Source organism: Typha angustifolia, chromosome 9, assembly GCF_048772165.1.
Source record: "Typha angustifolia cultivar Huaian chromosome 9, ASM4877216v1, whole genome shotgun sequence".
Lineage (NCBI taxonomy): Eukaryota > Viridiplantae > Streptophyta > Magnoliopsida > Poales > Typhaceae > Typha > Typha angustifolia.
Genome location: NC_133247.1, coordinates 2,519,854 through 2,536,179, shown reverse-complemented (window position 1 = coordinate 2,536,179; position 16,326 = coordinate 2,519,854). Strand labels below are relative to the sequence as shown.

The window sequence follows — 16,326 nt, the reverse complement described above, 5'->3', positions numbered from 1 at the left end:
ACGGCATAATGACACCACTTTAACTATATGATAACAATTGAGCAGCATTTTTCAGCGTACAAATCTCCGTAATAGCTATATATACTGCTACTAAAGAGTTTCTATGACTCGAGAAATAGGGAAAAAAAAGAAAGCAAATGAAAACAGAAGACCACCATTCTCTAACAAAACCTCTTCTTCCATAATTCATACTACTTTCAGAAACAGTCTGACAACATGCTGAAACCAAGATTTAAGGAAGCTAAGTAGTATGAGCTACATAACTTAAACCATTTTAAAGATAGCACTCTCACCCACATGTAAAGGATTACCCAGCTGACCTCTTTCATAATAGTAACAAGAGAAAAGACGCCATTTTCTCTTTATGAAGCTCCTAAGAAATCATGATCCAGAGGAAATTTTTGAAAAAAAATTCAGGGCAGGGAAGATTAAAATAATTATAAGCAACTATAATAACACCCCATGGCACAAGGTACAAATGCAGAGTTTTAATAAACATTGATTTAGAGACAAAGAATTGAATGTTTAGGCTAAGCATAGTATAACGTACCAGAAATTAATGAGCTAACTTTGTACAAGAAGCAGCAATAAATAGCAGACACTGCCATCCTGCAGTGGTTGTAAAGCATCACAAACATAACTCACTATAGTAGACACCATTCATGAGTTTTATGTACCTCGGTGCAAGAGAATAGATTATTATGCTTCAAGCAACTCTCATACTGAACAGAGAAATCTTAAAAACATGCTAATTCTATGTACACCACCACACAAATCTCAATCACTCTTTTCCTCTAGCATAAAGATCATTCAGATATTCTCATCTAACAAAGCCTATTCCAGGATATTGGAATTACTTAACTTCCCTGATGAACTGGATAGGTCCAAGGCATTATCCAGATTATTATATGTGCCGACACTTTCCATGATATTATATAATCCTTCATCAGCTTGACTTAAAGAAAGTAAAGAAATCTGCAATCATAGAAAGTGTCACCTGCATGCTGAACAAATGGTCACAACAGGGAATGATCAACTCTAGGATTATACCTCAGATCCTGCAGTGACAGATCCGCATTTACCTGGAAAAAATTAACTCAAAAATGCAAAATGAACATGCATTTTCATTCTCGTTACAGCAATGGACAGTTTTGCAACCACTTCAGGTTGCGTTGCTAACGTGGCAGCTTAACAAGCTCTTTGATTTGAAAATGTAAGAGCTAAGTACCAATATTTGGTCATGATATTGGATCTCATATCACAATGAAACAGTAAGAAGCAAATAAAGAAACATAAGTAATGTTACTTTAGTATAATGCTTTAGATGTAAGCATACAAACTGTTCAGCTCAAGTAACTGAGATAAACATTGACAAACTTTCGAGAAAGCATACAAAGACCTGGGAAATAAATACCTAAGATAAATACAAATTACACCACTTAAGTCATATGGTGTTATATGCATACAAATACTCTACGTCCAAGTTATTCAAAATATTACACAAAAATCTTTTCTTCCAACCTTCAAAAGTCCAGCATACCTGATGCCACCGTATATCCCTTTGCCAATTTACTGCCCGGAACATCTGTAGGCAAAGGTGACCAACCCAGAGTGTTTCGCAACTCAGCTCGCAATCTCAGTGCCAATATAAACACAACCACCAGCAAGCTTGTAAAAGCAAACCCACATAGAATCGAACGGACAAATTCTCCAATGCCTCTAAAAGCAGGATCCTCCATAGTCAGAACAAGCGGGACTTGTTCATCAAGGTTGCCAAATGTATTGTTCATTTTCATAATCTCGAGACCATTCAGCAAGCCAGGAACCCATGAAGGATTGCTCAGCTTAGAAGGGCCAATTCCTATAGTAAGTAGCCCCGAGCTACCCACATCCGCAACAAAGTCTATATAGAAGGGTGACGCCAATAGTTGACCAGTAGCATCGGAGAGATCGAAATTTTTGTAGGCCAAATACCCATTGACATAGATATTGAAATAGAGTTGATTCAGAGTTACACTGGCAAAGTCGCAGAAATGCATTCGGACAAGGTACCTATAACCCAAACTTACAGGGAAAACCCAAGTCATGTTGTGATCGGAATCAGAAACTCTTGCAGTACTGTAAACATTATCCGGCGCCACCTCGCGACTGGCTCCATACTTACGGTAACTGATCCTTCCACTGAAGGACACAGTTTTGGATGCAGAAGAATCCAACTTGACAAAACCTAAGCCTTCGGTGTCAGGAACCCAAGTCCTCCACAGAGAATCATTGAAAGGAGTCACCTTTGGGCCTCCGATGTTGATCCGATATATAGTTTCAAAAGACTGCCTCGAAAGGCCATTAAAAATCTCAACTTGGTCAGGTTTTACCAAACTCGCCGTGTGGCCGATGAGATCTCCCGGAGCCGATACGACTTCGATGGCGTTGACGAAGGCAAAGGAGGACTTTTCTGCGGGAAAAAAAGAGACCACGAGCTTCTCGGCATCAACCGGGATGAGGAACTCCTTCAAGACCGGCACCGAGGTAGCGAAATTGGAGAGCAGGGAGATTCCATAAGCGGCAACGTGGAAAGAAGCGGACGAGAGGTTAAAGTCCGAGGTGGAGAACGGGTAGAAGTGAAGGCGGATGAGGTGGGTGCCCTTCTCCTTGACACGGAACTCGTAGGATGAGGGTTTGGAGAAGACCCTGGCCGTCCGATGGAGAGGAGGTGAATCACGAGACGGGTCGGAGACTGCAAAGGTGGCGCCAGAGGAGTGGAGGTGGCAGGAAGAATCGGGGAAGAAGCGGCGGTGGTCGGCGAGAGCGGGGACGGAGGTGGAGCCGCAGGCAACGAGGTGGTTATCTTGGGGAGAGTAGAGAGAGGAGGAGAGCACAAAGAATGGAAAGAGGAGGAGGAGGGAGAAGAGGCTATGGTTAGGGTTACGTGGATTCGCCATGGATTGGAGACGGAGAGATGAGAAGTGGAGGATTTGGGGAGGATTTGGAGAAGAGATGAAGAGGGCTACAGCTGGAAGCCTGGAACGCGTCCTAAGGGAAGAGAGAGAGAGGAAGGGATCAACGCGGAGGAGAGAGGTCAGAGTGTTGGGTGGGACCCACACGACTGGCCCAAACGCGCTCTTGGTTTCGATTCGTGCTCGTCTCGGAGCTTCCTGTGGCCTTTCTTCAATTTAGATAATTACGGCTAGCCCCTAAAACTATTGTGCATTTCACATCTACTTCTTTATTATTATTATTTTAATGATATACTCGTTTAATTATTAATAACTTCTCCTCTAATTATATGGAGAAAAGTTATCGATTATGCATTTTATCATCTCATTTTCCGAAAAATAAGTTTTTAGATGCCTAAAATAATCATTTGATAGTCGTACGATATTTTTTAATAATAAAATTAAAGCAACTAAGAAAATATATATTAAAAAAAATTACGTGGTTGGGAGTATTCGATGAGGTCCTTAAGAAAATATACAGTAGTTAAATAAATTCAGATATAATTATCTTTTAAATTAATTTATTCTAGTAAATTTTGCACGCATGTTACTATAATCATAACGAAAAATTTGTTCCAATCCCTGAGAAGTCGAGCAGCAAATAATAAACTTAACTACATCTTCGGGGAGTTCTAATGCAGTCGTGCACAAAAGAGATCAAATTATAGCATTCGTTTAGTTGAAAACAAGACTTAACATATTATTTTCTTGCATTAACCACAATATAGTAATCAACTGCTATTTCTACACAGATGCACATCTTCTTCTTGCAACAATAATATAAGCACAGTCCACAATCATGAGCTCATCTTCCTTCATCCGCTATCAACTGGGAGAAGACATTACTTGTCATATCCAAATCACTCACCACACTCATCTCAACTCCTCCTCCTTCAGGGAAACCCACACTGGTAGGAGGATTCCTCCTCATTACTCCAACCGAAAAGCCCAAAACATTCGAGTCCACATTCCCACTGTCCTCGTAAGGCTCCCTTCTCACCTCAGTCTCCTGGAGCTGCAATGCGTACTCCAAGTTCCACAACACGTCTCCAATGGCAGGCCTGTCAACGCCATAATCTGCGAGGCACTTCTCCGCGGTTTCGCCGAACTTCCTCAGCGAATTCTCGTTGATCTTCCCCACGAGCTTCGGATCGATCACTTTCCCAAGCTGCCCTCTTGCTTGCCAATCCAAAGCCCACTCTGCCAGGTTGATTTGCTCTCTTGGAAGAGTGTTGTCAATGGCAGGCCTAGCACAGAGGACCTCTAAGAGCACGACACCGAAGGAGTAGACATCGGATTTATCTGTAAGCTGTTGGGTCTTGAAGTATTCGGGATCTAGATAGCCAAAGCTGCCCTTAACCGCAGTGCTCACATGGGTCTGTTCGTAGGAAGGTCCTTCTCTCGAGAGTCCGAAATCCGAGACCTTTGCAACGAAGCCTTCGTCTAGCAAAATGTTGGTAGATTTCACGTCGCGATGGATTATATTGTGAGAATAGCCAGTGTGCAAATAGTGGAGTCCTCTCGCTGCATCTATGCATATCTCAAGCCTCTGCTTCCATGATAAAGATGGCAATTCGGAGCCATACAAGTGCTCTCTTAACGGCCCTTTCTCCATGTACTCGTATACGAGTATCATCTCCGACTTCTCGTCGCAGTACCCGATCAGCGAGACGAGATGCCGGTGGCGAATTCCCGACAAGACCTCGATCTCGGTCTGGAACTCCGGGAAGCCCTGCTTCGATCCCGGCATGCCGCGTTTGACCGCGATCTTGGTGCCGTCGGTGAGGACGCCCTTGTAGACTTTCCCGAACCCGCCGACGCCGATGACGTTGTACTCGTCGAAGCCGCCCGTTGCGGAACTGATCCGGTCGAAGGATATGAGGAGCCCCAAATTTAGCCGCGGCGAGGCGGTCGGTGCAGACCCGTTGGTGGTTCTGGAGGGGTTTGCAGAGTTGAAGCCTCGGTCCCTGTAAGGAGACCATGACATGGGAGTCTCATTTGCTTTAGGCGCAGTCTTTGCTGCCCTTCTCCTGCAGAAGACTATGAGGACACCAAGAATTATGCCGACGACGAGGAGGCCACCAAGAACAGAGCCGATCACAACAGCAAAGGAGACATGCTTCTTGCGGTCATCTCCTTGTCCTGAAACGGTATTAATGGTTCCATTGAGGCTTCCAACGGAGTTGTTTACCTTCATGATCTCTAATCCATTTAGTATTGCATTCTTGACAACAATGCTCTGGACCGAACGGCTAATGCTAACATTGATGTGATTGTAAGTCTCAGCGTCGATGATGAAGTCCACGTAGAAGGGCTCTCCGAGCTGGGACGTGAAAATTTGCGAGTCGAGATCTTGGTATGCCATGAAGTCCTGGATGTAGACGTTGAACTTGAGCTCTTGGTTGACGACCGAGGTGAACGTCGAAGATATGAAGTCGCAAAAATGCATACGAATTAGGTACTTGTAGCCCGGAGTGACCGGAAAAGTCCACGTTACGTTGAAGTTGATCAATGGGTTGGACTTCAAAGCGAGCGCGTCGATGTTCATGGTCCGGGCGGTACGGTAGACGAAATCGGGGGCTATCTCTCGCGTCGTCATGGAGTTGTATTTGATAGGTTGGCTCGTAAAATTCTCCGAAGACTGGTGTTTTGAGTAGAGGAAGCCGCTATCGAGAAGCCAAGTTCGCCATAGGCTGTCGTTTGCCGGGGTGATCTCTTCGCCGCCGACGTTGACCCGGTGAACGGTCTCGAAGGCTTGGTGGGCTAATTGGCCGAAGGACTCGGATAAATTTACCATCTGGGGATTCGGGTCGCTGAGGAGCTCGGTGGGGGCAGTGAAGAGCTCGATGGCGTTGACGAAGGCGGAGGAGCTGGGAGAGGAAGGGGAGAATTTGACTTCGAGCGAAGAGGAGTCGGCCCAGAGGAAGAATTCTTTGACGACGGGGGAAGTGGTGTTGGTGGCAGAGAAGTCGGAGAGGAGGACGAAGCGGTTCGAGGCGGAAACGTTGAAGCGAGCGGAGGAGAGGGAAGAGGAGAAGGGGAGGAAGTGGAAGCGGAGGACGTAGGAGGCGGCGGAGAAAACGTTGAATTGGTAGGTGAAGGGGAAAGTGGAGAGACGAGCAGTGGAGTAGAGAGAGGGTGAGGAAGAGGGTATGGGGTTGGAGAGGGAACGGGAATTGGAATCAGAGAGGTAAGGGGAGTCCGGGACGAAAGTGCGAGGAGGGGAGTCGTTGAGGAAGGAGGAGGAGGAAGTGGAGCCGCACGAGAGGAAGTAGGTTTTATTGGGGGCGAAAGAAGTGGAGAAGGGGAAGAGATAGACGAGGAGAAGTGTCACGCGAAGAAGAGTCTCCATGGTCACGGATGAGAAATCAGTTTGGGGAAGGGAGTGGGGAGATGGAGAAGGGATAATGGAAATGGAACGGTGGGCCGTGAGTGACAGAACCTACTTAATTGATGTGTATAATGGAAGATGTACCAGAGAGTCGGGTTGGTCAGTGTGGAACTCTCTATGTGATAATAATTGTAGTACTGGATTTTTTTTATTATTATTTAAGAGTCCTTATTTCAGATATAGACTGACATCCTTCCTAAATATAAATTAACTAGATTTCGAAAAAAAGTCACAGAATAATCATCTTATTGAGCTACTATATAATTAGCAATAATATTAAATCAAACTTTCAAACCATACTATTGAGGTACTGCCGAACCTATTCGCTTATAGCCAAACTAAGCTACCAAAGTCACGGGAAAAACACTAGTAATTTTTTATTATCTTTTAAGAACCCGAAAGCTAGAATTTTATAAAGCTTTAGCTAATATACTAAGTCGAATTAATGCTGCTGGGATATTTGCTCCAAGCCATGGTGATGCTGAGCTACTACTCCAAACGAATCGCACAGTTAAGTCATCAGCAGAGCTAAGTCACTGAGCCAAGCCACAATCGACCGTCAAATAGTTTTCTCCAGAATAATTATTTAAAGTTAGAGTCGACGCATGACCGATTTAAATAGTAGATTCTTTGCAATAATTTTATAAAAACAATTCTTAGACTGATTCTTTGCAACCATGATCGCATGAATTTCTTACAATTTAATGCATGAAAGATGAGAAATTATACAAGAAATACAAACCTCAACGAATCAGATCATATGATTTCAACTTTATAGGAAAGATCCTCGTTAGAAATGTGGTTTTATTATCCTTTTTAAATTAAGTTATAGAGAGCAAACATTGAGATAAAATAAAAAATATAAGAATGAATAATGAAAATATTGAAAATTATAGGCGTTACTCTTGAAATATGTAACCACAAGGAGTGACGACATAAAATTGCAAGCAACATGAAATATGTTAAAATTAAACTACGGGGATCGATTCTAAAAGAATTGATATCCATAGTCAAAACAAGAGGGACTTGTCCGTCAAGGTTGCCAAATGTATTGTTCATTTTCCTAATCTCGAGGCCATTCAGCAAGCCAGGGACACGTGAAGGACTTCTCAGCTTAGAAGGGCCACTTCCGAAACTCCAAGATATCCCCATCCGCAACAAATTTTGAAAAAAATTTAGAATGTGTTTGTATCTAAACTTTAAATAATAATTTTAATTATTTACTTAAGTAAATATGCAGAAAAAATATGAAAAAGTAAAGCAAAGAAGAACACAAAATTTTTACTTAGAAATTTTTTTAAAAAATTACGAATCAAAATCAATCACAAAACTTGTAACAGTTATAACACTGACTTACAAAACAACTCATCGATCATCACGACTTTGTTTCACTCAGTCTTGCTATCTAGAATGTGTGATTCACCGCTTTCCGTGATTGATCTCCAATCTTAGTAGTCATTGAGATTGATTCTTCTCTAGATTACCTTTAAGACGAAAGCTCCAACAAATTCTTTTCAAAAGTAATCACCAACTCTTCTCTAGGGTTAAGGCATCCCAACTCTTATATAGATTAACAAGATAAAATTAAATTTAAATTAAAATATCAAATTTAAATTAAAATAAAACTCATGAAAGTCCAAAAATATCATGTTACGAAGGGGCATTCAAATGAAGCCCGCGTGAGTTCAAACATGGCTTGCATGTGTTCAAACGAGCTGACTTATCTTTCAAGGTGTGATCAAATGTGCAAATACACCCATTTGTATGTGTGAACGCATGTATGGTACGTTTGAACATCCAATGTACAATCTTTCTATGTGTAAATGCGCTATGAACGTATGAAAGGTGCATTTGAATGGCCAATGCACAATCTCTATATGTGTGAACGCTTGAGCCCGTGTTCGAACATGATCAGAGTGAGTTTAAATGTAATACAAACGCGATGTGAACTCAGTAATTTGTCTCATTTATATCTTAATAATCTTCCATCCAAATACTTCAAAACTTGTATAAATGCTTATATATATATGTATAAAAATGCTTAGATTAATTTGTACATATATACCAACACTAAAATCTAACAAAGTTTATATATAAAGGTGAAGCCAATAGTTGACCAGTTGCATCAGACAGATTGAAATTTTTGAATGTCAGATCCTTATTAACATAGATGTTGAATACAGCCGATTCAAAGTTACACTAAAAAAGTCACAGAAATGAATTTGGACAAGGTAACTATAAACCAAACTTACAGGAAAACCCAAGTAATGTTGTGATCGAAATCAGACACTCTTACGGTGCTGTAAACATTATCTGGCATCACCTTCTAACCGGCTCCATACTTGTGGTGACTGATCCTTCCACTGAAGGACACAATCTTGGAAGCAGAAGAATCCAACTTGACAAAACCTAAGCCTTCGGTGTCAAGAACCAAAGTCCTCCATAGAGTATCATTGAAAGGCGTCACCTTTGCGCCTCCAATGTTGATCCGATAAATATTTTTAAAAGACTGCATCGAAAGGCCATTAAAAATCTCATTTGGTCAAGTTTTACCAAGCTCGTCGACGATAAGATCTCCCAGAGTCGATACAACTTCGATGGCGTTGACAAAGGCAAAGGAGGACTTTTCTGCGAGGAAAAACAATACCACGAGATTCTTGGCATCAATCAGGATGAGGAACTCCTTCAAGACCGGCACTGAGGTACCGAAATTGGAGAGTAGGGAGATTACGTAAGCGGCAACGTGGAAAGACCGAGAGGTTTTAAGCCGAGGTGGAGAAAGGGTAGAAGTGAAAGCGGATGAGGTGGGTGCGAGACTGCAAGTGTTGGGTGGGACCCACATGACTAGCCTTGGTTTTGGTTCTTGCTCATCTCAGAGCTTCCCGTGGCCTTTCTTAATTTATCGTGTAGATAATTACGGCTAGCCCCTAAAATTATCATGCATTTTCACATCTACTTCTTTATTTTTAATTTTTATTATATTTTGACTCTCTTAATTATTTAATATCTTCTCCACTAATCAGATATACATAAAAAATATTGATTCAGCAACTTATCAACTCTTTTTTAAATGAAAAATAACTTTTTTGAGTGCCTAAACCAATCATGATAGTCATATGATATCTTTAAATAAACAACTACAAAAAAAATATTAAAAAAATTATGTAATTGCGAATGTTCCATGAGGTTATTGTGAAATTATACAATAATTAAATAAATTTAAATATAATTATCTTTTAAATTAATCTATTCTAGTAATTTTGCCAATAACAATAATTTGTGGGTCGCCGGACATAAAAAACTTGCATTGCAGAATGGATGTTCCATTCCCTGAGAAGTCGAGCAGCAAACAAAAAGAATCTTCGGGGAATTAATGCAGTCGTACACAAAAGAGATCAAATCTTATAGCATAAGTATAGTTGGGAACAAGACTTGCATATAATTTCCTTGCATTAACCACAGCATAGTAATCAACTACTATTTCTACACAGACGCACATCTTATTGCAAGTTGCAACAATAATAGTAAACACAATTCAAAATCATGAGCTCATCTTCCTTCATCCGTTATCAACTGGGAGAAGACATTACTGCTCATATCCAAATCACTCACCACGCTCATCTCAACTCCTCTTCCTCCTCCTTCAGGTAAACCCACACTTGTAGGAGGAATCCTCCTCATTACTCCAACCGAAAAGCCCAAAACATTCGAGTCCACATTCCCACTGTCCTCGTAAGGCTCCCTTCTCAGGTCAGTCTCCTGGAGCTGCAATGCGTACTCCAAGTTCCACAACACGTCTCCAATGGCAGGCCTGTCAACGCCATAATCTGCGAGGCACTTCTCTGCGGTTTCGCAGAACTTCCTCAGCGAATTCTCGTTGATCTTCCCCACGAGCTTCGGATCGATCACTTTCCCAAGCTGCCCTCTTGCTTGCCAATCCAAAGCCCACTCTGCCAGGTTGATTTGCTCTCTTGGAAGAGTGTTGTCAATGGCAGGCCTAGCACAGAGGACCTCTAAGAGCACGACACCGAAGGAGTAGACATCGGATTTATCTGTAAGCTGTTGGGTCTTGAAGTATTCGGGATCTAGATAGCCAAAGCTACCCTTAACCGCAGTGCTCACATGGGTCTGTTCGTAGGAAGGTCCTTCTCTCGAGAGTCCGAAATCCGAGACCTTTGCAACGAAGCCTTCGTCTAACAAAATGTTGGTAGATTTCACGTCGCGATGGATTATATTGTGAGAATAGCCAGTGTGCAAATAGTGGAGTCCTCTTGCTGCACCTATGCATATCTCAAGCCTCTGCTTCCATGATAAAGATGGCAATTCGGAGCCATACAAGTGCTCTCTTAACGGCCCTTTCTCCATGTACTCGTATACGAGTATCATCTCCGACTTCTCGTCGCAGTACCCGATCAGCGAGACGAGATGCCGGTGGCGAATTCCCGACAAGACCTCGATCTCGGTCTGGAACTCCGGGAAGCCCTGCTTCGATCCCGGCATGCCGCGTTTGACCGCGATCTTGGTGCCGTCGGTGAGGACGCCCTTGTAGACTTTCCCGAACCCGCCGACGCCGATGACGTTGTACTCGTCGAAGCCGCCCGTTGCGGAACTGATCCGGTCGAAGGATATGAGGAGCCCCAAATTTAGCCGCGGCGAGGCGGTCGGTGCGGAGCCGTTGGTGGTGCTGGAGGGGTTTACAGAGTTGACGCCTCGGTCCCTGTAAGGAGACCATGACATGGGAGTCTCATTTGCTTTAGGCGCAGTCTTTGCTGCCCTACTCCTGCAGAAGACTATGAGGACGCCAAGAATTATGCCCACAACGACGAGGCAACCGAGAACAGAGCCGATCACAGCAGCAACATAGACGTGCTTCTTGCCGCTATCTCCTTGTCCTGAAACGGTATTAAAGGTTCCATTAAGGCTTCCAAAGGAGTTGTTTACCTTCATGATCTCTAATCCATTTAGTATTGCATTCTTGACAGTATTGCTCTGGAGCGATCGGCTAATGCTAACATTGATGCGATTATAAGTCTGGGCGTCGATGATGAAGTCCACGTAGAAGGCCTCTGCAAGCTGGGACGTGAAAGTTTGCGGGCTGAGATCTTGGTATGCCATGAAGTCCTGGATGTAGACGTTGAACTTGAACTCTTGGTTGACGACCGAGGTGAACGTCGGGGATATGAAGTCGCAAAAATGCATACGAATTAGGTACTTGTAGCCCGGAGTGACCGGAAAAGTCCACGTTACGTTGAAGTTGATTAATGGATTGGACTTCAAAGCGAGCGCGTCGATGTTCATGGTCCGGGCGGTATCGTAGACGAAATCGGGGGCTATCTCTCGCGTCGTCATGGAGTTGTATATGATAGGTTGGCTCGTGAAATTCGCGAAAGACTGGTCTTTTGAGTAGAGGAAGCCGCTATCGAGAAGCCAAGTTCGCCATAGGCTGTCGTTTGCCGGGGTGATCTCTTCGCCGCCGACGTTGACCCGGTGAACGGTCTCGAGGGCTTGGTGGGCTAATTGGCCGAAGGACTCGGATAAATTTACCAACTGGGGATTCGGGTCGCTGAGGAGCTCGGTGGGGGCAGTGAAGAGCTCGATGGCGTTGACGAAGGCGGAGGAGCTGGGAGAGGAGGGGGAGAATTTGACTTCGAGCGAAGAGGAGTCGGCCCAGAGGAAGAATTCTTTGACGACGGGGGAAGTGGTGTTGGTGGCAGAGAAGTCGGAGAGGAGGACGAAGCGGTTCGAGGCGGAGACGTTGAAGCGAGCGGAGGAGAGGGAAGAGGAGAAGGGGAGGAAGTGGAAGCGGAGGACGTAGGAGGCGGGGGAGGAGACGGGGAATCGGTAGTTTAAGGACGAAGTGGAGAGGCGTGCGGTGGAGTAGAGAGAGGGTGAGGAAGAGGGTATGGGGTTGGAGAGGGAGCGGGAATTGGAGCCGTCGAGGTAAGGGGAGTCGGGGTGGAATATACGAGTATCGTGTGCGAAGTACGAGGAAGAAGTGGAACCGCAAGAGAGAAAGATGGTCGTGTTGGGAGAGAAAGAAGTGGAGAAGGGGAAGAGATAGAGGAGGAGAAGTGCTACGCGAACAAGTGGCTCCATTGTCATGGACGAGAAATCAGTTTCAGGAACGGAGGGAGAGGGGGGGACAAGTGACGGTGGAAAATGGAATGGAGGTATAAAGTGGTGTGGACGCCGGTAGTGGGGCTTGCTTCATGGATGCAGTATAATGGAAAGATGTAGCGCAGATTTAAAAGGTAGTTGTTGACAGAAATATATCTATTTTTTTTAATTTATTTACTAAAGTAGATAATACTAAAATTTAAATATCAAAATAAGTCTATTTTAATTATTACGATCATTATTTTTTTAATAAAATGCTAATTTTATTAGTGTTTTTATTGAAACTATTTATATAATACTTCATATTCCTTAGTCTAGAAAAGTTTTACTTAGAAAAATAGTTAACATTAGGTGTTTTACTACAACATTTAACAGTTAAGCATTTTAGTATTGCTATAATAAAATAAACTATTTTGTATCTATTTTGATAAATAAAATTTAAAATAAAGTAATTTGGTTAAAAATTCTGGCGATGGGCAGATTGAGATAAAAATTAAATATAAGAATTAATTATAAAAATAATGAAAATTATAGGAGTTAATTTACAAAAATGTAACCAACTACCATTATTTTATATAATTTTGTTATATCGTCAAATTTAGCGGCGCAACTCGTACGCCTTGTTTCCGGAGCAAATCTTGATTCTATTTAAATAAAATAATAATAAAAAATCAGCTAATTACACGTCAATCATACAAGCACTGGAAATATCATACAGAAGACGCAACCATTCTTCAAAGATAGCTTTATCTTCCAGTCAATTAATGTGACAAACGTAGTTACCGCTCCGATCTGCCAAGCTATGTAACCATTCGTTTTTCAACTGAAGTGACAAAGAACAAATTATAATTTCTCTTAAAAAGAAATGCGTCACTAGCTACAGATTACGCAAAGAAGGATACAATTAAACTCAAGCAGACTTAGGAATCACATCCTAAGTACAAAGTTTAGTTAGATACACCAAAACGGCCATAAACAAAGCGTATACTATGGTCTTCGGAGAATCTCCAACTCTTGGACAGGTGCTGCAAGTAGCCAACGCGGAAATATCTTGATGAAGGTGATGTGGACCAATTGCTACCCCTGGTGAGATGATGTCCAGAAATTGTAAAGAAAGAGTAAGCGTAGACTATCCATCGCTTGACTCTCCGGTCTTGAGTCTTGGGCTGATCCCTTTCTTGTTTAGCTTGTGAGTGTTTCAGATTGATTCGGGAAAATCACCTCGCCGTCGTCGGTGAATTAAAGTATACATAAATAAGCCCCTCCTTTATTTGTGGACTCTGTCTAGTCTCTATAGCGCTTTACGAATATAGCTGTCATTGCTCAATGAAAACAAAACGAAGAAATTATATTAAAAGGAAATATAATTCTATCTATTGGATTATGTCTTCTAAGGTGGACTTCTAGTATGACTAATAATATTAGTTAATCTATGTCTTATATATCCTTGATAGAGTATGAGATGATAGAAAGTATTTTTAGTTAAATTATGAGATTAATATGAGATATTTTATAATAGAATTAGTAGTGTATCTTAATTATACTAAGTGAATGGCATAGATTTTAAATGTCTGTATAAAATTATAGAGTTTTAAATGCCAAACAAAGACACGTGGTAGGCATACTAAGAGTCTAGGATGAATATGTAGTAGTACATTGAGAGTCGCATGGAGATACAGAGTGTGAGGAATACATGAGTCGTGCAAGATGAGCGTAGAAGCACCCGATACATAAATAATTATTAGTTTATAGTAGTTGATTATGTACAAATGAGTGTATTTCTTGGGTTATTTTATCGGTGATGCGTTAGAGTCATTTTACTATATATCTTCCATATTTGATACATTATTTTTTTCTTAATAAAAGAGTTTTTCTCATATATCTTTATATTTGAATTTAGTGTGATTAATTTCTTCTCTTATAGTTTTTAGCGATATCAAATCACACATATAATGTGAGAACTTTTTTGACGGTTATTGTTAGGTTATGCATAATAAGTGATATTAATTCTATGGATACAGGAAATTTCAATAAGTGATTTTATAGCAAGTTTTCAACGATTGTAGAGTACTTTTTGAAGTAGTGTGGTACAAACAATTTAGTGGTTTTAATGCATATGACGACATTTCCAGAGATGTCATGGTAGGGAGCAATTTAGTTAGAACAGGTAGAATCGGTGCTCGAGCTTAGTTATACTTGGTGGAGCAAGAGTCTTGTGTTAGGACAATGATGGATGAATTTGATGCACACATGAGTAAATCAGCGGTTTTTCATGAAAAGTAACTGAGGCACAAAAAGATAAAACTCTTAAGACTAGTCCACATCGAGATTGTGTGGTGACGATAAAAAACGTATAAAGATTTGCTAGTAAAGGATAACGAAAGTTTGAACTATAGAAGAAGATTGTTGGACTATGTCTCTTCATAAGGAGCTATAATTTGACTAGTAATAATACTAGTGCATCCATATCTTGGATCTTAATTATTGCGAGAGTAGAGGATGATTATAATTCTTTTAGTTATATTATGAGAAATTTTATTGGGATTAGGATTGTAACCTAATATAATTAGGAGAATAATATAGATTTTAGATGTCTATAAAAATATGGAAGTCTAGACTTTCAGATGGTGAACAAATGTTTGTGGTGGGCACACTAAGAGACCTAAATAGATATACTTTGTTAAATAGAGAATCACACAGTGACACAGAGGTGCTACTTGTAGTTTGTCTTATAAAAGACCCGTTGAACGGCAATGCACGTACAATAAGAAAATGTGGTAACATAAAGTCTCATGTGGTCTATCATTATACTATATATCATGCCTAACTAATTTATTGTTGTCCATAGTTTTTCTTTATTTTAAATTTTTTTTTACGTATATCTTTATATCTAAATTTACTTTGACTATTTTGTTCTCGAGATTAAATTCTCTTTTAAAAAAATAAATAAATAAATTTCTATTAATTTAACTCAAGGAAATAGTATTTATCCGTTGTGTCAACTATCACGACTAAACATTATTTCTTATTAATTATTTTTATTCAATCAATTATATAATTATTTTTATAATATATAGATAACACATTCCCGTGAGAAATGTTTAATTTATCCTTATCCTAATTTTTATTATCCAGCATCGAAACGGCCACATAGTTTTTTTACATGTATACCTCCAAATAAATCTCTTATTAACTTACATAGCTCTATAGAATATGTATTTGAATATGTGCCAATCAAAACCATTTTTTTTTATAGATGCCACTACAGTGATTCGTCAAAATTCTTAATTTAACTATAGATAATACAAATTGGTTACTCTCCCAAATAATTATGATTTTAATGACTGATTTATCCTTATTAATATTGCTAACTATACCAGACAATCTAAGAAAGATAAAAGAAACATTTTTTAGACTAAATGTTTCATTAATTAACAACTTGTTATCAAACGATCGCGGTAGAGATATCTATGCAAACAATATAGGTTTTAAGAGTAATATTTGCAATCTTTAGAGAAATATATAAACAAATAAGAGATTTTCTTAAGGGGAACATATAAAATGCACGAAGTTTGGCATCTCGAATCTCGAAGCAGAGAGCGTGATAAACTGGGACACAAATCAACGGACATGATCAACTGTCAGGATGGCTATTCTCTTAACCGACAAAATAGTATCCTCCGGTTCAATTAATTACCGAATTGCCACCCTTGACCTTTTGCTCCGCTTGGTACTCTGTCCCACCGGTCACCTCCGCGCCTTCCGATGGGACCCAAGACCAGAAGCACGGCACGTAGGCCTTGGGGGATGATCCAACGGTCCCGA

At 40.9% G+C, this 16,326-nt stretch overlaps 3 protein-coding genes across 3 annotated transcripts; all 3 read right to left on the bottom strand.

The window, feature by feature from the left end:
• Positions 1-1,283: 1,283 nt before the first annotated feature.
• On the bottom strand, positions 1,284-3,040 carry LOC140766565 (probable receptor-like protein kinase At5g24010). The gene has a single exon (XM_073105971.1). It carries the CDS (start codon positions 2,937-2,939, stop codon positions 1,524-1,526), a length of 1,416 nt encoding a protein of 471 aa, XP_072962072.1. The 5' UTR covers positions 2,940-3,040; the 3' UTR covers positions 1,284-1,523.
• A 627-nt stretch (positions 3,041-3,667) lies between these two features.
• On the bottom strand, positions 3,668-6,449 carry LOC140766901 (probable receptor-like protein kinase At5g24010). The gene has a single exon (XM_073106576.1). It carries the CDS (start codon positions 6,343-6,345, stop codon positions 3,799-3,801), a length of 2,547 nt encoding a protein of 848 aa, XP_072962677.1. The 5' UTR covers positions 6,346-6,449; the 3' UTR covers positions 3,668-3,798.
• Positions 6,450-9,768: 3,319 nt separating this feature from the next.
• Positions 9,769-12,605, bottom strand: LOC140766938 (probable receptor-like protein kinase At5g24010). The gene has a single exon (XM_073106643.1). The coding sequence runs from the start codon at positions 12,484-12,486 to the stop codon at positions 9,934-9,936; it is 2,553 nt and encodes an 850-aa protein (XP_072962744.1). The 5' UTR covers positions 12,487-12,605; the 3' UTR covers positions 9,769-9,933.
• Between the last annotated feature and the right edge of the window lie 3,721 nt (positions 12,606-16,326).